We start from the raw sequence: 27,567 nt of genomic DNA, 5'->3' as shown, positions 1-27,567 counted from the left end.
AAGGAGGAAGAAAGTTTCCTTCCTCTTTCTGGGATGTAGGCCTGGCCGGGGACAGAGTTTTGAAATAGGAAGTGTTTGTCCTTCACATTCTGCCACCTCTTTTGCACGTCTACATCTCAAAGCCCTAAAGCTGGGCCACAGCCACAGCCAGCTAACTCTCTGCTCTGTGCACCCAGATATGATTCTCCACCCAGACCTGTCTTTCCTGCTAAGTGTTTCATCTTCTGAATATACCTACCCCACCACCCTCTCCCAGCACACCTCTACCCAAGCTCCATCCCTCGGGACAGCTACTGTCAGCAGGGTCAAAAGGAAAGCCATCTCATTATTATTTCACATTAATAGTTAATAACATATCACCTTCCAGGACAAATCTCTTCCAGAGGTATTTAAAGATTTAAGAGAGGCTGACTCTTATGCAGACTACATCTGTAATTGATGGCATTTCCAATGATATAATAAATGAAGGGGAAAAGCAAAGGTGGCAGAGAGAAGAAATATGGGTCTCCTACAGTGTCCTTTTTGCAGCTGCTTCTTCCGTTATTTTTAATACAAGGTTTCCCGAAAACCCCCAGTGGCTCAAATGCACAATGAAGACAGCACCTACCCTGCAGAGTTGCTGAAAAAATTAATTAAGTTGGTCAACCATTCAACACAGTGCCTGGCTCATGACCCGACTAGCACATTAGCACTAATTCAAGGCTTTTTTTTCTTAGTTTGAACATTCAGTCCCATTACAATCAAATGTCAGGATTTCTTTTCTCACAGAGGATATTCTATCCAGGTCATTCACAATAAGCGTAAGGTTACTTTCTTATTGCATCAAATATTCCAAAAGTGAAAGATACAACCAAACAAACTGGAAAAGAACAAACAACATACAAATATGGGAAATATATTTGATACCTCACTAGTTATTAAATAAATGTAAAATAACAAGAAAGCATTTTATGATAACTGATAAAAAAAATTAAACATTCAGATCAAAGTACAGTTAAGTTTGGACCCTAGCATATTTTTGCTGTCAGTAAACCAGTCAACTGTCTTAGAGAGGAAATAAGCAATATTCATCAAGAGCTACAAAAATTATAAAGGTTTAAAGCTTTTGACCCCGGAAGTATGTCCTGCAAATCTACTTTGAGAAAATAGTTCCAAGAATGAAACAGGCTACATCCATGAATTCTACTTTAACGTTACTTACAAGAGTAGGGGAAAGATGGTGGAGTGGTAGGACCACGAGCGCGCCTCTCCTGGTGACTACAACAAAACCACAACTGACTGCTAAACAACCATCGAAAAAAGACTGGAACCTAGCAAAAAAGACCTTCTTCAACTGAAAATATAAAGAGGGAACCATAGTGGGATGGCAGGAGGGGCGTGTTCATGATATAATCAGGCCCTATATCCCCGTGGGTACGCGACCCACAAGTAGAAGAATAACTAAGTCGCAGAGGCCCTCCCACAGGAGTGACAGTTCTGAGCCCCAAAGTCAGGCTCCCAAGCCTGGGGTGCCAGCACTGGGAGGAGGAGACCCCAGGACGTCTGGTTTTGAAGCCCTGTGGGACTCCAGTCCAGGAGCCCCTACGACTGGGGAAAACAGAGACTTCAGTCTCTTGGGAAGCGCTTATAGAATCTTATGTGCATCGGATCCAAGGGCAGAGGCAGTGATTTCATAGGAACCTGAACCAGACTTGCCTGCTGGTTTTGAAAGGTCTCCTGGGGACATAAGGGACAGCTGTAGCTCACCCAGGGGACACAAAAGCTGATGGCTGACATTCTGGGAGTGTTCATATATATGAGCTTTCCTGGAGGCTGACATCTTGACTGGATCATTTGCACCAAGACCCAGCCCCACCCAACAGCCAGTAGGCTTAAGGGCTGGGAAGCCTCAGCCCAAACAACATACTGGGTGGGAACGCAGCCCCACCCATTAACAGACTTCCTGAGCCCACAGCTCCCTTGAGACTCACTTCTAGACACAGTCCTACCCACTAGAGGGCCAGGATCCAGCTCCACCCAGCAATGGGCAGGAACCAACTCCTCTTGCCAGGAAACCTGCATAAACCCCTAGTAGGGCCTCATCCACCAGGGGGTAGACACCAGAAATGAGAAAACAACAATCTCAAAGACTGTGGAAGGAATCCACAAACACAGGCCAGACTCTACCCTGGGACTGGCTGGACCCTGGCCTTTGGGTGACCAGAGAGGAGAGTACTGCTGAGACTCATAGGACATCTCCTACACAGGGCCACCTCTCCAAGGTCAAGAAACGTTAACTAACCTACCTAAAAATACTAGTAGAAAGGTAAGACAATATGAGGTGGCAGAGGAATATCTTCCAAGCCAAGGCACAAGAAAAAAATCCCAGAAGAAGAAATAAGTGATGAGGAGATAAGCAATTTATCTGAGAAAGAGTTTAGAGTGATGATGGAGAAGATGTTCACAGAACTCAAGAAGAGTATGGAAGCACAGAGCAAAGTTTTTAGCAAAGAGTTGGAAAATATAAAGAATACCCAAACAGAGTTGAAGAATAAAATTACTGAAATGAATAACACACTAGAAAGAACCAAGAATAGATTAAATGAGGTAGAAGAACAGATTAGTGAACTAGAAGACAGATTAATGGAAATCACTACTGCAGAACAGAAAAAAGAATGAAAAGAAATGAGGATAGTTTAAGGGAACTCTGGGACAACATGAAGCACACTAATATTCGCATTATAGAGGTCCCAGAAAGAGAAAAGAGAAAGGACCGGAGAAAATTTTTGAAGGGATAATAACCGAAAACTTCCTTAACTCGGGAAAGGAAACAGTCACCCAAGTCCAGGAAGCGCAAAGAGTTTCACAGGATCAACCCAAAGAGGAAAACACCAAGGCACATAGTCATCAAACTGACAAAAATTAAGGATAAGGAGAAAATATTAAAATCAGCAAGAGAAAAGCAACAAATAACATACATGGGAACTCCCATAAGGTTATCAGCTGATTTTTCAACAGAAATTCTACAGGCCAAAAGGGAGTGGCATGATATATTTAAAGTGATGAAAGGGAAAAACTTACAAGAATACTCTGTCCAGCAAGGTTCTCATTCAGAATTGATGGAGAAATCAAAAGCTTCGCAGATAAACAAAAGCTAAAAGAATTCAGCACCACCAAACCAGCTTTACAACAAATGTTAAAGGAACTTTTCTAGTCACCAAACCACAAGAAAGAAAACAAAATGAGAGAAGAAGAAAAAAAAGATCTACAAATGATTGCTTTGGCAAATTGGGGTTTTCTGTGGTTCCATATAAATGTTAGATTTGTTCTAGTTCTGTCTAAGATGTCATGAGTATTTTAACGGGGGTTGCATTGGGTCTGTGGATTGCTTTGGATAGTTTGGCCATTTTGATAGTGTTAATTCCTCCAATCAAAGAGCATATCTTTTCATTTCTTTGTATCATCTTCAATTTCCTTCATCAATGTTTTAGTTTTTGGGGTGTAGGTAACATTCTTGGTTAAGTTTATTTCTGGGTCTTTAGTTGTTTTTGATGCAATGGAAATGTTTATACCAGTTATAAAATTCTGGTTTTTGAAATGCAAAAAAAAAAAAAAAGTGAATGAAGGACTGAAAATGGCAAAATATCCTTCTTTTTTATGGGTGAGTTTTATTCCATTGCATACATGTGCTACTTCTTCTTTGTTCATTCATCTACTGAAGTGCACCTGGGACGCTTCCATGTCTTGGCAACTGTAAATAGTACTGCTATTAACAGCAGGGTGTATGTATCTTTTTGAATTAATGTTTTTGTTTTTTCCCAGATATATGTCCAGGAGTGGAACTGCTGGGTCATATTCTATTTTTAGGTTTCTATTTTTAGGTTTTTGAGAAACCTCCATATTGTTTTCCATGGTGGCTGCACCAGTTTACATTCCCACCAACTGTATACAAGGGTTCCCTTTTATCCACATCCTTGCCAACATGTTTTTGTTTTTGTGTTCTTTTTGATGATGGCCTTTCTGACAGCTGTGAGACGATGTCTCGTGATTTTCATTTGCATTTCCCTGATATTAGTGATGTTGAGCAACTCTTCATGTTCCTGTTGACCATCTGCATTTCCTCTTTTGGAAAAATGTCTATTCAGTTCTTCTGTCCATATTTTAAATGGATTCATTGGTTGGTTGGTTGCTTTTTAATTGAAGTACAGTTGATTTGAAACGTTGTGTTAGTTTCTGGTGTCCAGCATGGGTGGACTTGGAGGGCATTATGCTAAGTGAAATAAGTCAGACAGAGAAAGACAAATACTGTAAGATACCACTTACATGTGGAATCTAAAAAAATACAACAAACTAGTGAATATAACAGAAAAGAAACAGACTCACAGATGGAGAGAAGGAACTAGTGGTTACCAGTGGGGAGAGGGAAGAAGGAGGGGTAATGAGGTGGAGAATTAAGAGGTACAAACTATCAGGTATAAAATCAGCTACAAGGCTGTGCTGTACAACATGGGGAACACAGCCAATATTTTATATTAACTATAAATGGAGTATAACCTTTAAAACTGTGAATCACTATATTATGTACCTGTAACATATAATACTGTACATCAACTAGACCTCAATTTTAAAAATACGATATTGTAAAATAAATACAAAAATTTTTTTAAAGCTAAAGCTCTAAACTGTTCTGAGACAATGAACAGTACATATATGTAAATGTTTTAAAATGTCAGTATATTGTATATATGTGCTTACATGCAATATATTGTATATGTGCAAACTATCAATTTTACCTAATAAAACTGAAAAATGAAAAAAAAAGAACTACATTTAAAAAAGAGTAGGGGAAAAAACAAAGAAGAGTTAACAATATGACAACTAACTAAATTATGATAAACTGACATTAACAAAATATTATAATCAATGACAATGAAGACTAAAAATGGTTAAAAAACAAATATTTTTAAAATATTTGCAATAACATACAATCATATTATAAAATTAAATGAATATTCAGCTTTAACCCATAATCATATTAGAAAAACTTTAATAGACATCAAGTTCCTTTGATCTCAGGGAACTTTTTTAGCAAGACAATGCTGAACAAACAAAACACTGAACTTTCACACATGATTCATTTTTCCTAACACACAGCGGACATAAGTAAAGAAAGTCGTCCATGGGTCCTTTCAATGACAGCCTGGCTCCCTGCCCTGGCACTCACCAGTTCCATAGCTGGCAGCTTTGTATCTGGAACTAATCTTGTCTCTAAGCAGAGAGAACGTCTGGGCTCTAAGCAGCTCAACCCAGTGGGTGCTAGTTTACGCCAACACTGACGTGGCCCTGGGCACCGTGATGCCCTGCTCCCCAGACCCAGTTCCAGCCCACATGCCCCTCACTGCCTTGAACTAGGGCCCTTCTCTCAGTGGACCCGACTTCACTGTGCACTGACCCTTTCTCCCAAAGACTAAAATCCTGCCCCTGAGTCCCTGCCCAGAAGATACAGAATGCTTGTCCCCAGGTTCCCTTCCTCCCATCCTACCAGGACCTGCTTGGCTAGCTTCTAGTTCTCAAACAGGGCCAGCTTATCCTACAGACATTCCCTCATTATTCATTTAACTAATATTTATCAAGCTTCTAACTAACACTAATCACTAGTCTAGGTTCCAGGGATATGGCAGTGACAAAATGAACAAATGTACCAGCCATCCTAGAGCCTGGACTGTAAGAGGCAGCGCTTACATTTCGTAGGGGCACGTGGAGTCTCCATTGTGCCAGTACTCCTGCCTTCACAGGGGTCTTCAGATCTCAGAGTCTGAAGTCCACAGGCACGAGAGGGCTCAGGAGCTGTAGATGTGAAGCCCCAACCTGTCACTGAGTTCCTGGAAAGCCTTAGGGGCAGAATGGAGTCAGTAGGAAGAGAATGGAGAATGGAAACTGTATCACCAGCTCTAGAGTCAGAGAATGCTGGTCCTGAAGGCTGGGCACGCGCCATCCCAGCTGTGCAACCCCAGAAAGTCACTTAGCCCCTCGGAGCTGCAATCCTCCGATTTGTGAAAAACAACCCTCAGTCCACGATGTTGTAAAAACTAAACGAGGTCAGTACTTTGCAAAGTGACTGGAACACGGAAGGCAGTAGCCCCTTCTTCCAAAATGAATGTTTTATTCTATTTCTCTTATTATTTATCAGAGTTAATCCACTTCCATCTCCTCTCCTTTAGTCCCTACTCTAAAACGACTACAAGTCAAAAAACATGACTACTGCTCTCTCAACTAACTGAACATGCATTTCACTCCTATAGGTCAACACTCCCCTCTGTATCTCCATCAGATCCTCCAAGATTCTTCCTCTGCACAACCTCAGAATTTCACAAATAATTAGGGAACAGACCATCACTGATTCCACATCCACCTTCCAAAACCAGAATTTAAACGATTAGATCAGCCTTTGGAGATTGAGGCATCTACCCGCTATCTAAAGAAGAAAATAGGGACTGACAAGTGCCATCATTAGGACTCAAAAACACGTTTTAATTAAAATTTAAGCAAGTCTAAGGGGCCAAGATAATCAGTTAAAGAACAGAAGATATATATCTCTTAATACAGGGGGGCGAAGGACACCTCTGACTTTCCTTTTTCGAGGGGAGGAGGAGGTAATTTGGTTTGTTTGTTTGTTTGTTTATTTAAATGGAGGTACTGGGGATTGAACCCAGGACCTTGTGCATGCTAGGCATGTACTCTACTACTGAGCTATACCCTCCCCCTACCCGGGACTTTTCAAACGTGCTGCATGGATAATATTTACAACTATGGATGATAATCACCAAATTAACTGCCAAATATAATTGTCAAAATAGTTTACATTCATTGTTTCCTTTTTCTGTCAGTCACTTGGTCTACGCAAAAATAACCATTCAAACCATTACGAATACAGGATTGGATTAAACTTTCATTCAAACATGCCCGAAAACCAAACATTTTTAAATGAAGAAAAAAGTCTTAATATGATCAATTTGAGAGCTCCTTGGTAACAAGGATTCATTATTCTTCCACCAACAAATATTTCTTCCTCCTTCCAAAATCTGTAATGTTGATAAAAATGGGGGCGTCTTAATCCAACCATCACTGTTAAGTAGGTATCACAGAATAGTTAACGGGGAGCAACTTGACATGTGTAGTAAAATGAGTAAGGCTTTAAGCAAGAGCTCTATCTTCAAAAAAAAAAAAACCTGGGTCATATGGAGACTCCCTCCTCTCCCACTCCTTCCTGTTCTGTCCTCTCCTCCCTCTTACCTTCTTGACTTTTCGTCTATGCTGCTCCTTTTTCATCTCCTTTCCAAATTGATTCATATTATTCAGAGGCTCCCAAAGATTACCAAATTTATTCCAATGGGATTTTTTTCAAGGCTGAAGTGGCCACTACTAATTTTTAAAATTTTTTTGGTTTTTTTTTTGCAAATATAATGCTAAGTCAAAGGACACATACATGCATGTGCGTGCATGCACACACACTCTTCTCTGTCTCTCTCAAACACATACACACCACACACTCTTACTCCTTAAACAAACAGTTCTTTTCAGGGACATGCTATATTTCATCAGAAATTATTCTACGTTCTCTCATCTCAACCCTGTCTGTAATCAATGTTCATACAACATCTTCTAACTTTGTTTCTTAAAGCCTACGCTTGATATAAAAAGAGAGGTTAAGATCAAATTAAATTACTGCTGGACAATGAAAAGTGAGAAGATACTGGCAACATGCCTGATGCAAATGCGCCCTCCCCACACAGGCTCCAAACCTAAACACGAGGCAGAGACCACAGATCAGGAACAAAACCCACCTGGTAAGGACTCTGACTTATTTCTAACTTTTCTCATCCCTACTCAACACTGCTCATAAGACGCTAACTCATAATCAGGGTAGAATCGGTTTTTTGTTTATCAAGATTAACAAGCTTGTATATTCCACATGAAGCTACTTAAAACACGAATTGCAAAATGACTCAAACGTCTGGACATCTTCAAAGAGTATATATTTTAATGATATAAAGCCACAACAAATAACGTAATTACTAACTCTTCTGGAGTAACTAACTTTTCTCCAAACAAAAACTTAAAAAACCACCTCAAGTGTGATGTCCATCTAGTTTTATAGGATGTTCTAGCTCTAGATTTTCTCAGAGTAGCTGACCTCAGTGGCTTCTTCCATATTAAATTCTACATAAGCTATTCTGTACTCTTATATAGAGTAAAACAATTTAACTGGCATGATTGAAAAATGGATGTTCTAACTGGTCAAATACTTTGATTAAAATTATGAGGATTACCAAGCTCTAACTTAAAGCATAATAAAATACAACTAAAATCAAAACTTAATTGTAGTGGGGAGGGTATAGCTCAGCAGAAGAGTGCATGCTTAGCATGCCAGAGGTCCTGGGTTCAACCTCCAGTACCTTCACTAAAAATAAATAAATATGAACAAATAAACCTAATTACCTGCCTCCCCCCCAAAAAACTCAATTGTAAATAACTAAATTTTACAGTAAAAGAAATTCATCATTCATCATATTATTAATGATAATAAACTAAAATTATCACTATTCTGGTAAAGTGATAAAATACTAGGTTAACAGAATTGCAGGTACTAGAACGTCAGATAAATTCACTCCCATGATAGGATTTCCATTGTTATGACATAAACAACCACTAACCCTGAAGGTTTGATTCAAGATTTTTTTTTAAGTTTTAATCTGTGTTTTCCATGCACATCTGCCAAAACCCTTCAGACATAAAGAACTTCCTCCCTATCTCTTATGAGAAACAGAACTCAATGGAAAAACAGTAAGCCTTCCACAGACTCTGCTAGGAGAAGCATCTCCAGCCATCACATGTCAAACCAATGCAGAAGGCTGTTTTAAATTAAAGATATAAAACAGTAATCACCCTAGAGGGCTGTCTCCACACTAATCCAAATATACAAGACTTGTCGGATAGAGAGAAATCTATAGCAAACTAAGAATCTTTTTGGGGTGGAGGGGGTCACAAATGTATATCCTGATATAAAGAGTGAGAACATGAAGTGAGGGAAAGATTACACAAGCATTTTTTACCCAGTGATCCCAAATAATCTCAGTGAGCTCTTCTTCCTCATGGCCTCCAGTCTTTTCACTGCTGTTCCATTTCTTACTTCTGCGTAACACTCATAGAGCACTTTAATATGTTTACGAGCTCTGCCTGGGACATTTTACAGCAACCTGTGAGGTATCAAAGCATTACTGGCCTCATTTAATAGCTGCAAAACAGACAGAAATTAATGTCTTACTCAAGGTCACTCTTGAAGTCAATGGTAAATTCATGATTCGAGCTCTGAATTCTAATGGGACAGCTAGCCAGAGTCCACTGGCCCCTTAAGTTTTCTAGCAGAGCCAGTCAAAGGGCTCCTTATTATGTTCTGAGTTGTTCAGTAATAACTTAAATATGCAGTATTATGCACTCACTTAAGTAGTTTTTTGCTAAGGTGACACTGCAAGCATTCACAAACCTGCTCAGATGTTTTGTTCACCCTGAAGATGACCCTTCTCCTGAACTCTTTTGGTACTTGGGCAACTTCTCTATGTGTGGCTGAGAATAGAAAATAGTCATTCAATCAAGGTAACTAAAGGGTTGATCTGGGACATGACTGTAACCAAGCTTACACCATGATCAAGTGTACAGTTATGGTCTCTGTCAGAAGAAATTACTTTTAACAGAAGGTGCAAAATGGTCCATGTTACTCAATTTCCATATGGAGACAGACGAGAGTTCAAAACATTCAGCCCTCTGCCCTCTGGTAGGAATCCTGGCCTCAGTAAGCCACTGTGGCTGGTAGAGTCTGCCACATTCTCAGGTGCTTGAGGGCAGAAAAGGCAACTACCAGAATACAAAATATGCAGAAATGGGTCATCTGAAGAGCAGTTATTTGTCAGTTTTTCCAGGTGCCACACAGGGTGGAGGGACATTCGATTTGATGGCATTCAATCAATATTCCCATCACTAGAGGTGTGTGTGTGACAGTGCCATGGTAGTTCATTAGAGCCCTCCCTTATCTATGGGAGGTACACCTTCCTTAATCCTCTGATTACTAATTCTATTACTTCGGTACCTAGATGCTAGGAATGATGCACGCTGGATATTGCACACATATACACAGTCACTAGAAACACCTGCTACCTGTAAAGTACTAGGCTGTGAAGCTCTCTGCACAGGGGTCTTGCCTGTCTACTTGATGTTGCATTGCCAATGGCTGGAACATTGTCTGGCATAAAACAGATGCTCCAGGAAATTTTAATGAACTATTACTGAAAACTGGAATTCATAAAGAGCAAACCATGCATAAAAAACACTAAAATGGTTACTAATCCTTATCTGAACTAGCCTGGTCTAGCTGCAGACCTTAAAAGCCTTAGGTCTTCAAGTTCAGTCCAATTCAGTCCTAAACTAACCCTGACCAAGACTACAAAGTTTATTAGGAGCCTAACCAGTGATTGTGGTCTGTAAGTAACCTCGCTGCTCTGAATGTGGGGTGCTCCCCAAAGCCCCCTCGTGCTTACCAAGCCACAATGTGAGCCCTTAAGCCCCACGGGACTGAGCATGGCCCCAAATTCTGAGTTTGCTGTCTGTTCCCTAAGGGGAATACAGGCTTTCCACAAACCAGCTTACTCAGCTGTGGGTATTACAACTGCCTAGCCCTTACCAAGCCTCCCTCCAGACGAGCTAGAACCCAGGAGCTGTAGGCCTGAATCACCGCTCACTCAGGGCAGTGACCCGTGGATCAGAGACTGTCATCAGCCTAAGAGTAGGTACCGCCACCGCCACCACCACCAGGAGACTCCCGCTGCCCTGCCTCCTACAGCACCTCATTCAGCCTGAACTGGTCGCTCACCCTTGAACATTTTAATGTGGATTGCATCCTACCCTCAATTAAAAAAATATTTACTGAGTGCCTGCCCCTCTAGACCAGCGCCCCTACTCCTAGCCCCATTCATTTCTGGCTCAGGCCTCCATCCCAAGCACGCTTCTAATTTATCCCTGCATATCTCACCTCTATCCACATAAACCAGTTATCTAATCACCATGTTCCCACAAGCTCTTATATAAGAAAGAACAGAATTACATCCCCTTTTTCAGACAAGAAAATCAAGCTCAGAGAATTTGGACAAGGTCATATGGTATTTAAATAGCAAAGCCAAGATTCAAATCCAGTTTGTTAAGTCTATACTGTATTCATTATATGTTGTTCCCTGTTTATTTTCTGTAGCATCAGGACCTAGCATAGTCCCGAGTACCCAGCAGATACTCTGTCAATGACTGTTTAACTGATAGGGTGTCTTCAATATCCATTTTAAAAATAAATACCCATCAACGGGATTCTCATTTCCATGTTTATCTACACAAAGCAGAAGGAAAGCAAAAGCATCCCTTACCAACCTCTGCCTAACCTGCTCCCCTGACTGACCAGCTCTCCCTCGCCCTCCGCACACAGACACGCTGGCCCGTGTCTGCCTCTCCAGCTGAGCTGCATCTTACCGACCATGCATGTTAGATTTACTCCCAAATCTGTTTATGACACTTGCACTGGTTAGTGAAATTACATAATTTAAATAAATATGTGTAATCAAAGGAAATAAAGGAAATGTGAGTGTAAAAAGAGAGCTTTTCTATGGAAACCAAGTTGGTTACTTTAGAACAATTTGATCAATGTGTTACCAAAAAAACTTTTTTTTAATCAAATTAGACACATGAGGAATGACAAGAGAAAGTGTATAATCCGAAGATGACTTTGCATTGAGATTTCTTTTCAGGTGCCGGAGGTCAGAGCTGATGCGTGGTTCGGTGTGGCGCGTGCAAGGAAAGCACGGGGCTTTGCACGCAGCTGGCCAGACCTACTTCCACAACAAAAGACTGGCCTACAACTGTAGTTATATGTTTCAGGTTAAAATAAAATATCTAGGGTACACAAGTACTCTTTTTTCAACGGTTTCTCTACTTCAACAGGCTTTTTTGGATTAAGTGATCAACCATATCCACAGGCCTCCTACCGTGGGAGCGCCTCCTACCGTGGGAGCCCCTCCCATAATGCCCTGCTTTCAGGAGCCCTCCTGGTAAAAGGCGACACAATGACACACTGCTGGCACTCCTGGTCTCAAACAACAAACACCCTGCCCAACAGCACCAAGGAAACAGACACACTGAACTGAATTTTCTACCATATGGCCTTTGTGTTACACACTCTGGTATGTTTATTACCAATAGTTAATTTTAACTATCTTTTGAAAAACTCTTGTGCAAATTCTGTTCCTTTTCTAAAGGGATGAGATTTTCTATCTAAAATAATTTCAGTTTATGCAATACATAAGTTTCATGAATTGTTTAAAAACCAACCATTCAAAATTATCAGATGCTTCTTAAATTCTGAGATGATAAAGTTCTAATGCAGAAAGAACTTCTGGATGAACACTCATAATATTAATTTTGGAATCAGAGCATTTATTACCTTGGCACTGTCTATTAACAGCCTTACTTCTGTTTTTCACACTTACATCAAGTGAAAAACTCTTATCTACTTTTAGCAAGCCAAAACAAATGCCCACAAACTGAGAAGTAAAAAATGCATGTAACAAAACCACAAATTTAGCAATGAAGTAAATGTTTTTTAAAAAATTCAAGATCCTTTAGGATTCTCCAAAATGTTAATCAACAAAACAAAAGAAGAAGAAATCTTCAATAATTTTTGGAAATTGAAAAAAATATTTTTGGTTATAAATGTATTTTTATTCTTGAATGTACAAACTTTCTTTATAAGCAACACTAATGACAACTCAATAGCTGCTCTGTGACGTTGAACTAATTACTTAAACTTCTTGAGCTTCCTCATTTGCAAAGTGGAGGAATTTCTGTCTAACATGATGGTAAATATCAAATGAGACAGATGTAAAATGCCTAGCACATAGCTGAAAATAAACCCATGTGGAAACTCCTTTTATATATACATACGGAGAGAGAGACAGTAAAGGATTCTTAACGGGGGGAGGGGGGGGCGGGTTGGCAGGAGGACTGGGGAGGGAACAACAAAGTACATAAATTCTCTGAAAGGGCATGCAGAACTTTGTGCATATAAGCTTATGTGCACTTGATTTGGAAAAGGGCCCATAGTTTTTCATCAGCTTCTCAAAGAAGGCCATGACCCCAAAAAAGTCTCAAGGCCTACTTTTATGATAGCCTTTGGCTTTATTTTCTCTGTTCCCAGATCTATGAAGTTTATGAAACGGGACTGGAAACTTTAAATACAAGTAATTTAAATTATTCAATAGCAACAACAAAAAAAGTTCAATTGAAAGTGGGGTCATGGTAAGATACGTATTCTCCTTAAAAAAATAAATAAATTCATTTGGCTCAAATTGTTCCCCAACTTTCCCATAATTAAAAGCAAATATCCAAACTCCAACCAAAGTTTGAAAACCTAAACAAAAAAACAACAGCAACACCAAAAGAAAAAAAAAAAAAAAAAAGGAAATCTTAAACAGCCAAGAATTAAAGCCGTTACTTATATAACACAGTGTCAGTTGTTCCTTCTTTAGAGTTAAGAATTTGAAAAATTACTTCATTCCCTCATTCTGACTCAAAGTCAACAATCTTCACTTCAAATAGCTATTATACATATATTTTTTAAATCTGTACAATAAGGAGACTGTATAGTATCACAGAAGGCACCCTAAACTGGGAATCATGGAAACGAACGTTACGGTCCTGTTCTGTCACCAACTGACTCTAAGACAGCTGGACCTCAGCATTCTCTGGCACTATGATCCTACATAAAAACCTGCAATCACAAAGTAAAAGGGTAAGACACCTGCTATCCTAAAACTGTTCTTCACTACTAAAACAGAAACTTAACAAAAAGGGAGGTTACCTGACAAGTAACTGAGATTCTAGATCTACTGAGAAAATCGACCTACAACAATATACCTTTGAACTACAGAGAGTTCTGCCCTCACAGTCAGAGCTCACAAGGCAGATACACCCAGAGCAGGCTTCTAGTTGGGGCCATTTTAAACTTTAGCTTCACATTAAGAAGAACACCAGGTTCCTCCCTAAAACCACTCCTTTCCTTAAGGTGAACAGCACTCAGAAGAAAGATTTAACAAAGTACAGACAGACAAAAATACACAAAATAGACAAAAGAGCAGTCTGGTGTATCTTGGGTAAACCCTTATTTTGTATTTCACTGAAAAATACTTCTTATGGAAAAGGTAGCTTATTTTAATGAATTTTATTTCCAAATGACTTTTCCAAACAAGTGTTTTTCAATGGAGTACAAAATAAGGCCTCATATACCAAGATACTCCTATACTGAAGAACATCCCTCTTCCTAAAAAATAACAGAAAACAATGTGAATGTTAAACATTTAAGGAGTCTGCCAAATACAACTTTTTGAATGTATTCCTGTAAGAGCTAGCAATACACACAAAACGCAAATTAGCACGGCAAGAGGTATTCTGAGAGGCTGTGATGACTAACACTTCAGGACTGAACTGTGGTTGTTATTAAAAGAAACATGAGAGGCGTTCTCCCAGATCCTCACAGGTCAATGTCTCCACCGCAAGATCTACTACAAACAGCAGTCAGGGCTGAATTCACAGTTTAGTCTCTTAAACCTTCATCTTTTGCAATATCCCCCCATGTGATGCATTATATGAATCAAAGAATCCAATCAGAAATGCATTTACAGAAAATCAGATATAGGGCACAATGACACTCATGCACTCAAATGAATAAAAAGGAACAAGAAACCCAAGATAAGGGTCTTGTCGAAAACAAAGCCCAGAATCCAGCAAACAGTGTAACTGTACAGAAAAGACCAGAGCGAGATGACATGTACCAATCATTTTCCTCCCTGTTAAAAAAGTTCACCTAGTGTCTGATTCCCACCTTTGCACACGACTTCAGTATCAACCAAGGTTTTTCAAATGCTCTGCCTCATGAATGGGACTTCCAAGCAGAGGCTACCTGAAGCCATCTAGGAAAGATCACCAGGAGGCTTCACCACTGCCAGTTTTAAGGTTTAGTAACAGCATGCCTTAATAAGTTACAGTGCAAAGATTTTAGTCTCCAAATTCAAATATTTGGGAGCACATTTCAACTAATTACAAGGGACAAAAGATTGAACCCCACAATATCCTATTTGTCCAAGTGGAATTTAGAGATTATTTCTTTTATTTGGGGGGGGGAGGATTAGGTTAATCTATTTAATTTCTTTTTTAATGGAGGTACTGGAGATTGAACCCAGGACCTCGCACATGCTAAGCACATGCTCTACAACTTGAGCGAATACCCTCCCGCCTAGAGATTATCTTTTAAGAAGTTAGTTCTAGTTCTTTTTACTGTCCTCAAAACACAGTCTACCTACCAGAAGGAGTATAAATAAATACAAACATTTAGACAGTAATTTGGCATATCTATCAACAATTAAAACATGCATGTACCTTTTGATCTACCAATTACATTTTGAGGATCTAGCCCATGAAATTTTTGGATGCAAATATAAAAATGTACATTCAGTGCAGCATTTCTGTCAAGGTGAAAACTCATACACCCTGATTAACATGTGGTATACCACACAAAAGAATGAGCTGGATCGAGAGGTACTGACATGGGAAGAACTCTAAGACACTGTTCAGGGACAAAAGCAAGTTACAAAGCATGGGTATAGTAAAAATATACTTATGTCAAGAAAATTCTGTCTGTGTGTGTGTATAACTGCACAGAAAACGGTCTGAAAAGATTAACACCAAACAGATAACAGAGGCTACCCTCTGAGGAAGAGAGTGAACCAAAGAGCATGGGATGGGTGCGTGTGAAGAGAAGAACTGTTTTAAAGAGGGATTTTCAGGGGGGAGGGTATAGCTCAAGTGGTAGAGCTGCATGCTTAGCATGCATGAAGTCCTGGGTTCAATCCCCAGTACCTCCTCCAAAAATAAATATACCTAACTACTGCCCCCACCAAAATAAAATAATTAAATAACACAATAATAAATAAAATATTAAAAATAAAATAAAGAGGAGCTTTCACTTCCTACTCCAAATACACCTGTATTATTTAAACATTTACATCATATATATGTATAACATTTGTTCCTTATGGAAAGTAAAAGAGATACAATGTCAAATTTTAGCTAAACTCTAAAATCACTAATAGAAGACACTGAAATAATATAAGAAGTAAAGGCTGTTGGCATCAAAAGCACCCTTTACAGACTTAACCTTCTGGAGAATAAAGGAAAATGTGGGCAGCACTGACCAGTAGTTATAAATGAACATGACCACGTCTTCATAAAAGAACAAGCATCATTCAGGGAACTAAAAGATTAGAATCTTAGAACTTTAAGAGTAAAGATACTGAAATCAGGAACATTATTAAAAAGCTAGAATCTTCTAAATGCCTCCTAGAAACACAGTTTTGACAACAGATTCTACTACTCTGGTACAAGGTGTCCATGTAGGCGTGTGCTCTTTTGCATTAGAACACTGGCCTGTGTGAAGAACCAAGGGGTATGAGGTGTCACACTTACCTGCACATTCTCTTCTGTCACCTGAATCTCTGCCGTGTAAACATAGTCAATCAGCATCCTCAGGGTCCAGCCGTCCACCTCCTTGATTCGAACTCTCTTTGCTCGGCTCTCACTCATCTCACCTAAAACACAAGAAGCAAGGCTGAGGCCGCAGCAGAAGCTCGGTGGGAAGACCAAGGCCCAGGCAGGCGGCCTGGGCACCACAATCAGCCACGTCGCAGGCCTACAGCATCCCCCCCACATCTCTTAAAAGCTTACCTGAGCAAACCACACGAAGTACTTCTGTTACCCACTTATACCTGAAAATCACATCACCCTGATGAACGTGCCACAGGTCCAACCGCATGAGTTCTCACACCCGTGGCATTACATGCCCTCCATTCGCCTGCCGTACCAGTAAACAAAGGATGCTGTGGCCATCAAGCCATCAGCCACTGCAGCCACCCCTCCTCCCACCCCTGAGGGAATTCAGGATGGGGAAAAAAAAAACCCACAGGACACTGGCCCAAGTTAGTTAAGGTGCACATCAAAGGAATGATTTCAATGAGCTCAGACTCTTGCATCTTCCCATACGTAAAAAAGTGCTAAATTCAACAACTTGAGATGTCTGGTTTTTCTTTAATTAACAGTAATCTTTTGATGTTCTGACTACCTGGGGTTTTTTGTTTGTTTGTTTGTTTGTTTGTTTTTGCAAAAACTCCTATCCTGGCTCCTCCCTCAGAGTGATCTGAGAGGCTGTCTCCTGGGTTTAAGTCCTCAGCAAGTCTGTCAAATAAAACATAAATCTCAACTTTTAGGCTGTGCTTTTTTTTTTTTTTTCCAATAGCCAATGCTTTTGAGCAGTTTCTGTTCCTTTCAAATTTCTACTCAAGACTAGAACACGGAGTCACCCCCTTCGGCCAACAGCAATGAGTTGGTGAAGAGAGCCCCCAGGTTCACAGTGCTCACTCCCAACCATGTCCGTGCTGCTGGGGTGCTGCATTCAGAGGCCCCGCCCTCAGGGAGGATGGGCTTCTCTGGCAGGAAACAGAACACAGATTACGTAAGATGCTGAAGGAATACAAGACAAAAGCCAATGAGTCAATGTCCAAAGCAACGGGCCTCCCACTGGAGTTCTGTTCCTATTTGTCATCTGTGGCAATTTCATCCTGAAGTCCTTTCCACCCCAGCATTTACTACTAAAGCCAGGTGCCCTTCTACATCACTGCCTGCTACCAAGTGGTGCGAGACCTCCCTCCTGATACCCACAGAACTAATTAAGCATTCAGGGGTCATAAATATGATCCTCTCTTGTGGAAAGAAATGGGGAAGCAGAAAAGAGAAGGGATGGCCTCTAAACCTAGGGGACTTAGGGAGAGTAAGAAGCAGCTTTGGACACATGTGTGTGGACAATGTAAAATGACCCAAGAAATAGACATAAGCAACTAAATGGGGAAAGAAAATTTCAATTAAAATCAAGGCCATCTACACAGACTTAGTAAACAATCTCATGGTTACCAGGGAAAGGGGCTGGGAGGGGATAAATTTGGGAGTTTGAGACTTACAAATGTTAGCCACTATATATAAAAATAGATTTTTTTTTAAAGTTTCTTTTGTATAGCACAGGGAACTAAGTCCAATACCTTGTAATAAACTTTAATGGAAAAAAATATGAAAACAACATATGTATGTATATGCAGGACTGGGACACTGCACTGTACACCAGAGATTGACACATTATAATTGACTGTAGTTCAATAAAAAGGTAAATTAATAAATAAGATAAAATAAAATCAAGGCAGTCTAAAAATAATGTTGAGTGCTAACAGACACCTTAGCAAAAAGGTTTAGGTTTAGTTCTACATTCATTTGGTTTCAAAGATAAAAGCAGCATGAAAAACAATGCCACCATACCTCACCTTCACCATAATCAGCACTGCCTGGTAGAAAAAACACAATGGCCTCAAGATTTTTTGAAAGTTTCTTTTTCAAGTACAGTGCACTGTCAGTGACCATAAACTATCTGAAAAGCCTATAGGAATCCATAATTACACAAAATTCCTTTGCAGACACAAACCTTGGGAGGAGAGAAATAATAATGGTGATGTATATTTAACTGCATCCTTCCCTGGACGTTATCTCTGACAAGATCTCAGAAAGAAGCTGTTCTAAGAGCTAAAATACCTGAGAAACTATTGTGCTACTTTGGAGGGGGAACAGGTATTACGGAGGAAGAGAGAAAGTTAATGACAGGCTCCTGTTTTGTGCCTATACAGCAGGAAGACAAGGGACTGCGTTATGTGTCCGCTGCCGGAGCATGTTTGTTCTTTCAAGGAGAGGAAACTTAAAGAAAAGAGGGGACAAAAGCAGGGTCAAGGAACATGGGAATATAATTCTTCATCTGCATATAAAACACCTCCCTCTGTCCTACTCTCTCTGGATCTTGTAATTAGATGGGATCTGAAAGCTCTTTTGTGCCAAAAGTGAAGACACCTTGGTAATTCTCACTTGGACTTTAGAGAAGGCCCCTCTAATTCAACTCTAGGGCCAGACAAGTACAAAACCACGTACTGAGTTCTGAAGGAGTGAATGCACTCCTCAGGACTTAGCTATGACTTAGACAAAAACAAGTTAGACTTGACTTTACATATATGACTAAAATAATTGTCAGTCCTCTGCCGAACAGTCTAATATTACAGTTCTAAGGTGTTGCTAGAAGATGCACTGTGCTGATTCACACATCCCTTATGTGTCATTTTTAATAGTTTCTCTCCCCAGAAAACTGCATCTACTTTCAACAAATTCAATCTCTATCACATACTGCTTTAAAAATGCTTTAATCTTTATTTTTCATATTAATTTACAAAAATAGTAACAAAAACAAATGGCTTGCCATAGATTCTGTTCACAGTTTAGAAATTCTAGTTAACTACTAAGAATCAAAACACATATTAAAGAGAGTTTAAAGACTATTCAGAGCTTATTTTATTTGTTATGCATTACTTTACTTACTCCCCTTTGCTGGGTCTATAGAGATTTATTTCTGATACTGAATTTTAAAAAGATGCCCAAGGATACTATAAAGAGTTTATCTTGTAACATTTTTGACTTCCTATAGTCCCTCTCGGGAGGAAGGTTTTTTCCTTGTGTTTTTGCTCATGCAGAACTCTGAAGCTAAACTGGGACATCCACACAGACATCGCCCCCTCACCTCCTCTCCCCACTTCTGCTGCTGCACCCCCGGGCTCCCACCACCTGCTGCCAACACCCCCGCAGCCGCCTCCTAACTCCTCCCTCCCTCCAGGCCGGACTCCGCACATCTGACTGTGGCACTCAAGAGCCTTCAGCTGCTCCAGGTCCAGGCATGCAGGCCCCTTCCATGTCCCACAGTGCTTCGCTATTCAGCCTCCTCTCTCCTACTTCTAGTCTTCTTTGTTTCTTGTCACTTTAAAAATTTTGTTATACATTTTGTAAAGGTTACACGCCATTTACGGTTATTATAAAATGATGGCTATCCCCCCTGTTGTACAATACATCCTCGTGGCCCATCTTAACACCCAGAAGTTGTACCTCCCACCTCCTCACCCCTGCACTGCCCTTCCCCCCTCACTTCTAGCCTTAAAAATACTTCAGGAAGGAACTTTCCACAGTTTTTTCCTACCTCAGTGCTCTGTCACGCTTCATCGTCTGTCTCCTTGTGTCCTCATTCCCCCGGACAACCCCCACATATTCTTCAAGATTCAGCTGGAACCTCTCTAGGTAGCCTTACTTGCTGATGACCCAAGACTGGGTTAGGCTCTCACCCAAGGGGATCTTTTACAAATCCACTCTGTCATAATAATACCTGATTCTCCCCACCTGGATCCCCCCAGCTCCCTGAGGACAGGCATGACTTCTGTCTTACCCACAGTGCCTGACATATAGTAGATACCCCATACGTACTGGCTGGACGAGTGAAAGACCAGAAGAATGAAAAGTAACACAAGTGCCAACTCAAAATGTAGCATCTTGACTTAGCACAGTAACACTTAAATTAGTCTTGAATATGGGTAGCCTAGCTCCAAAGGATTTGGATCAGCAAACATGTACTGAACACGCACTATTCATGCCGAGCAAAGGAAGCACTTCACTGGTGAACACTGCACCATCCCTACTTTTTTTTGACAAAAGAATGAAGTCCTCCAAACTGTAAAAGTTTATGGACATCTGTATGGATAGAAACATTTCCACCCCAAGGACCTTAATCAGGACTCCTGAAGCCCAGCACAAACTGGTGACTTTATTTACCCATTCTGAAGTTCTAAACAGTGAACAGGTTTAGGAGGGCAAATCCTAAGATCATTTCAATAAAAATTTCATATGATTCCAATTTCAGTTATTATTTAGTACATAAAAATATCTGGAAAAAATTATAAAAATATAATATAGTAGCCTTTATAATATTCTGAAACCCTAAGAACTGAATGACAAATTTACAGCTACGTTTATAAAATTTTGTTCCATTACTCTTCAAGTTCCTTTGGTCATCTGCTCTACTCATTACTGTCCTTTCGTTTGTTATTAGTCTTAAGTCACAAAGAAGCCACCAACACACAGGTATCTTTATTCTGGCAAGCTGGCCTGAATGCCCCTGCCAGCCCCTGGCTATGGTGGCTTGGTACATAATTTCCCAACTCTTCACCTGATCTAAGGCAAACATGATAAATGCATTACCTGCCAGTTTGGGTCTAGTTTGAGTAACTTCTGGGAAAGGTCTCCCAGGTCTCAAAGAAAATAAGAGAGAGACAATGCCCCTCCCTCCTCGAGATGCCGGGTCCTCTCTGGTAGGCAACTTGCATTCAGGAAGGGAAGCAACCATAGGATAAAATTTTTACTGAGGACAGCAGGTAGCGAGACAGGAAGAGGTTCCCTGACGATCCGATCATGACTGGTGCCCAGCCTGTTTTGGAGTTATGAGAGAATATATTTCCTTGCTATTAAAACCAGTTAAGGGGTGTTTCCTGTTATATGCAGACTAACGCATTCTCAGTTACGCACTTTATGTGCAGTACTGCCCTGTTTAATGTCCTTCACAGGAGTCAGTGATAAGAGAAAACTATCTTTTCTTTATGTTTCCTCTCTGTCTAACCTTTCCTCCTCTCCCCAAAGCCTAGGATAATGCATAGCATACAGAAGATGCTCAACAAGTGCCCCTTGATGAAGGAAAGCATGAATCTTAGACAAATACAACATGCACACAACTTTTTAAAACTCTCACATCTTAATCAAATGATAATCCATCTTTTCCTTTTTTAATTTACCTTACTAAATCATGTTCAATATGACAAAAGAAAGTATCCAAAAGCCCCCTTAGAAAAGAAGAGTAAAAATAAAAATTCAGTATTACCCACTAGATTTCAGATATTTTAGCCAGTGGCACCAAAGAAGCTGCCAATGTATTTAAGGAAAACGGCCACATTTGCAAACAAACAAGTCATTTAAAAACACAGGAACCCAATTCGACATATTCTTTCTCAAGTACAGTTAAACAACCTGGCCTTGATCTAAATTGGCCCATAACTCACAAAAAAGCCTGTGACTACATCACAGAATTACTTTTCACCGCCTTCTCTACCCTAAAACTTCAAACTACGATGAGTAACAGAATTCTTTTTTAGGTGATTTAATTTGAATAAAAAATTCACCTACAGCTTACAGGAGATGAAAAACAAGGGCCAGAAAGAACATCTGTAGAGCCGCACTTCCTAGCAGGTGAGTCACGGGGCACAGGAGTGCAGCGTGCCCTGTGCCACAGCAAACACTTGTGTTTACTGCTTATCACTGAGCAAGAAGACACAAACATCGCGGCATGACAGAGTGTGCCAAGGTCTACTTGTGGCCTGAACCATGTTGTTTATGACAGATAATATAACTATAACAGAGTTTTCAGACCAGGAAAACAGAAAGAAACAACAGGCTCACAGCCCAGCAAATCTTAAATAAATACATGCACACTAAACCACCTAGACGAAACCTTCATATCTTCTTTACCTATTCTCTGCTGATCTGTAGACCATTTAGTGGATTCAAAAGAAGAAAATTACAAAGATTGCCAGAAAGGTAAACAGCATCTCATGCTGAAGAACCATAAAGTCTAGCCTAACAAGCACATGAAAGATGCTCAACATCTTTCGTCATCTGGAGAAATGCAAATTAAAACTATAAGAGATGCCATTTCACACCCATTAGAATGACTACAATTGAAAGAAAAAAACAAAAACAGAGAGTAACAAGTGTTGGCAAGGATGTGGCGAAATGGGAACTCACACATGACTGTAGGAATGTAAAACAGTGTAGCCACAGTGTAGCCACTTGGGAAAATAGCATAGCAATTTTTAAAAATTTAAATATAAATTTATCATATGACCCAGGAATTCCACTCATAGGTATCTACCACCACGAGAAATAAAAACATCGGTTGACACAAAGAACTGCACAGGAATGTTCACAGCAGCATTATTCATAAGAGCCCCAAACTGTAAACAACCTAAATGATAAATGGATCAACTGATAAATGGATAGTCCAAATATGCCACGTTCACACAATGGAATCTATTCAGCAATGAAAAGGAACAAACTGATGATACACACTACAACATGGATGAACCTCAAAAATATTATGTGGGAGTAAAAATGTTGTAAAGTTGATTTACGGTGATGGTGGTACTACTCAGTAAATTTACTAAAAATCACTAAACTCTACAATGGGGAGATCCTATGTAAAATATGCCTCAATAAAGTTGTAAAAAAAAAATCACACCTGAGGTACTCAATTCACGTTTATATGTGTCAGAAATTAACACAGTACCCCTATTTTGCATCTACCTTAGTGCACAGCAGTCTAAGATCTGACCTAGCACTCTCAGGCAGAAGCAGGATGAACTACAAGGACCCATCCATTAGTTAACTGAGATACCTAGGAATCCTTATAGAACCAAAACATCTTCAGGGCCTCATTCCCATCATTAGGCAAAACGCATTTATTCACAAATTGCATGTCAGCTAAAACATAAAGAGGTGAGAGCCATTAGACAGAAATAAAAAAAAAAGAACAGAGGAAAATTGAAATGTAGTTTAGATTATAAAGGAAATAGAGAAGAAAAATAAAGACATATTAAATAAGATCTCCTATCTCCAAGCATCCATGTCTCTGGATGTCTACGGCTCAAGTAGTTTGGAGACTCTCTAAGTGCTACCTCTTGAAGGGAAAGAAAACTAACCTTGACCTTGTCACTTTAAGTTAATCACTACTTTTTTTTTAATTTAATTTTTTTGAGTTATACTCAGTTTACAATGTTGTGTCAATTTCCAGTGTAGAGCTCAATTTTTCAAACATAAACATACATATATTCATTGTCACATTCTTTTTCACCATGAGCTATCACATTCTTTTTCACCAAGATCTTGTATATATTTCCCTGTGCTATACAGTATAAACTTGTTTATCTATTCTACATATACCTGTCAGTATCTACAAATTGCAAACTCCCAGTCTGTCCCTTCCCACCCCATTCCCCCCTGGCAACCACAAGTTTGTATTCTATGACTATGAGTCTGTTTCTGTTTTATATGTAAGTTCAATCACTACATTTTTCTAAATGTGGAAAATAAAATACAAACAAAAGTCTAATTTAAGACTTTTTCAATCTTTTATTCCTACAATATGAAGACATTTTGGAATTGAGGATTAAAAAAATAAGGATGACCATGATAATTACTGCCAACATTAATTAAACATTTTCCATGTGCCAAGTAAAGGGCTAAAATATTTACATATATAATCTCACTTCATCTATACAAAAGTCCTGAGAAGTAAGTAATATTATCATCCCCATTTTCCAGATGGGGAACTGAGGAGCAGACTGATGTGAATGACGATCCCAAAGACCCAGTCATTCCGACAAGGAAGCGGCAGTAACAGTGTCACCTGAAGGAAGGCTGCTTACAGGGTCAGCACTTTACTAGGGAATCTCTAAATTCCTAAAGCAAAATTAGGCCAAGACAAACCAGATCAAATGCTCTTTTTTGCAAACCTAGAGATTCTGGTTAGAAAAGTCTCCAGGAGTAATAAATAAGATGTAAACCGAGAGCGGAAGTGAACCCAGGACATAAAAATTGAACTAGCCCTACTTTATTAGTACTGATGTTTCAGATCAGCCTCAGCTAAAGGCACCTCCTCAAATCATTTGCCCACTTGGCTTACAGCCCTCTACAATCTCTCCTACGTTCTTGGTTATTCAACTCAGTTCAGCAACAGCAAGACTGCAACAGGCTGAAAGGTGAGGGGTCATCCACGTCGCTGCGAATGGCATTATTTCATTCTTTTTTATGGCTGAGCAGTATTCCATTGTATATACATATCACACCTTCTTTATTAATTCATCTGTTGATGGACATTTAGGTTGCTTCTACGTCTTGGCTATTGTAAATAGTGCTGTATGATCTTGGGGTGCATATACCTTTTTGAATTAGTTTTCTCCAGATATATGCCCAGGAGTGGGACTGCTGGATCATATGATAAATCTATTTTTAGTTTTTTAAGGAACCTCCATACTGTTTTCTACAGATGCTTCACCAATTTACATTCCCACCAACAGTGTAGGAGGGTTCCCTCTTCTCCATACCCTCTTCACTCTTTGTTATTTGTAGACTTTTGAATGATGGCCATTTCTGACTGGTGTGAGGTGATACCTTACTGCAGTTTTGATTTGCATTTCTCTAATAATTAGTGATATTGAGCATCTTTTCTTGTGCCTGTTGGCCACCTGTATGGCTCCTTTGAAAAAATGTCTATTTAGGTCTTCTGCCCATTTTTTGATTGGGTTGTTTGTGATTTTTGTTTGTTTGTTTGTTTGATTAAGCTGTATGAGTTGTTTGTATATTTTGGAAATTAATCCCTTGTCAGTTGTTTGCTAATATGTTCTCCCATTCCATAGGTGGTCTTTTCACTTTATGGTTTCCTTTGCTTTTTAGAAGCTTTTAAGTTTAATTATGTCCCATTTGTTCTTTTTTTTTTTTTTTTAAATGGAACTTTTATTTCATTGGACATTGATATTTGGAAGTTTCTCTGGATCTAATGATGCTCTAACTAGTACAAATTAAAAAAATTTTTTTTTTCAGTGGAGGTACTGGGGATTGAACACAGGACTTTGTGCGTGCCAAGCGTGCGCTCTACCACTCGAGCTATACCCTCCCCACTCACCCCAATTTGCTCATTTTTGCTTTTATTTCCAATACTCTAGTAGATGGATCAAAAAAAAAATATTGCTGTGATTTATATCAAAGAGTGTTCTGCCTATATTTTCCTCTAGGAGTTTTATAGTATCCAGTCTTACATTTAGGTCTTTAATTCATTTTGAGTTTATTTTTGTATATGGTGTTAGAGAATGTTCTAATTTCATTCTTTTACATGTAGCTGTCCAGTTTTCCCAGCACCACTTACTGAAGAGACTGTCTTTTTGCCATTATATATTCTTGTCTCCTTTGTTGTAGATTAATTGAGCATAAGGTTTATTTCTGGGCTTTCTGTCCTGGTCACAGATTTATGTGTCTGTTTTTGTGCCAGTACTATACTGTTTTGATTACTGTAGCTTTGTAGTATAGTCTCAAGTCTGGGAGTGTGAGTCCTTCAGCTCTGTTCTTCTTTCTCAGGATTAAAACATTCTGGCTCCTTTGTGTTTGTATACAAATATTAAAATTTTGTGTTCCAGTTCTTCGAAAAATGCCACTGGTAATTTGATAGGGGTTGCACTGACTCTGTAAATTGTCTTGGGTGTATGGTCATTGTAACAGTACTGATTCTTCCAACACAGTAGGTATATCTTTCCATCTGTTTGTGTTGTCTTCAGTTTCTTCCTTTAGTGTCTTTTCCCAGTACAGGTCTTTAGCCTCCCATGTTAGGTTTATTCCTAGGTATTTTATTCTTTTTGATGTGATGGTAAATGGGACTGTTTCCTTTGTTTCTTTTTTTGGTATTTCATTGCTAGTATGTAGAAATACAACAGATTTCCGTATATTGATTTTTGTATCCTGCAATTTTACTTAATTCACTGATGTGCTCTAGTAGTTTTCTCTAGTGTCTTTAGTATAACAAATCTTTCCAATTCCTGCTTTCATTTTCCCAGAAGTAGAATTGCTGGATCATATGGTAGTTCTATTTTTAATTTTTATATAAACTTCTATACCATTTGCCATACTGGCTGTACCAGGTTACAATCCCATTAACAGTGCACAAGGGTTCCCTTTTCTTTACCTTCTCACCAATTCTTGTTATTTGTTGTCTTCTTGAAAATAGCTATTCAAGAAGTATCTCATAGTGGTTTTGATTTGCATTTCCGTGATGACTAGTGATGCTATCTTTTCATGTGTCTGTTGGCTATTTGTATGCCTTCTTTGGAAAAATCTCTGTACAAGTTTTCTGCCCATATTTTAATGGTTTTTCTTTTTGATATTGAGTTGTATGAGTTCTTTGTATATTTTGCATATTTTGGATATTATCCTTTATTGGCTATTTCACTAGCAAAAAATCTTCTAAAATTTGGTAAGCTGTCTCTGTTGATAGTTTCTTTCTCTATGCAAAATCTTTTTAGTTTGATGTAATCCCATTTGTTAATTTTTGCTTTTGTTGCCTCAGGTGAAAGAGGCAAAAAGTATTGCTAAGACCGATGTCAAAGAATATGTGGCCTATATTTTCTTCTAGGAGTTTTATGGTTTCAGGTCTTACATTTAAGTCTTTAATCCATTTTGAGTTTATTTTTCTGTGTGGTGTTTGAAAGTAGTCCAATTTGATTCGTTTGCTTGTAACTGTCCACTTTTCCCAGCATCGTTTATTGAAGAGACAGTCTATTCCCCTTGTATAGTCTTGCCTCCTTTGCTGGAGATTAACTGCCCATATAAGTTTGGATTTATTTCTGGGCTGTCTATTTTGTTACACTGATCTCTCTGTTTTTGTGTCAGTAC

General features: G+C 39.3%; 1 protein-coding gene across 2 annotated transcripts in view; it reads right to left on the bottom strand.

Moving 5' to 3' along the window:
* The window catches only part of KLHL2 (kelch like family member 2), a 113,497-nt gene that overhangs the window by 56,678 nt on the left and 29,252 nt on the right, over nt 1-27,567 (bottom strand). For both annotated transcript variants that reach the window (XM_031464136.2, XM_064487777.1), the window contains exon 4: nt 16,591-16,712. In XM_031464136.2, coding sequence (XP_031319996.2) covers nt 16,591-16,712 — 122 coding nt within the window. The remainder of the gene's footprint in view (nt 1-16,590; nt 16,713-27,567) is intronic.

This window comes from Camelus dromedarius, chromosome 1 (assembly GCF_036321535.1).
Source record: "Camelus dromedarius isolate mCamDro1 chromosome 1, mCamDro1.pat, whole genome shotgun sequence".
NCBI classification, from domain to species: Eukaryota; Metazoa; Chordata; class Mammalia; order Artiodactyla; family Camelidae; genus Camelus; species Camelus dromedarius.
This window is presented reverse-complemented; position numbering and strand designations above follow the sequence as displayed.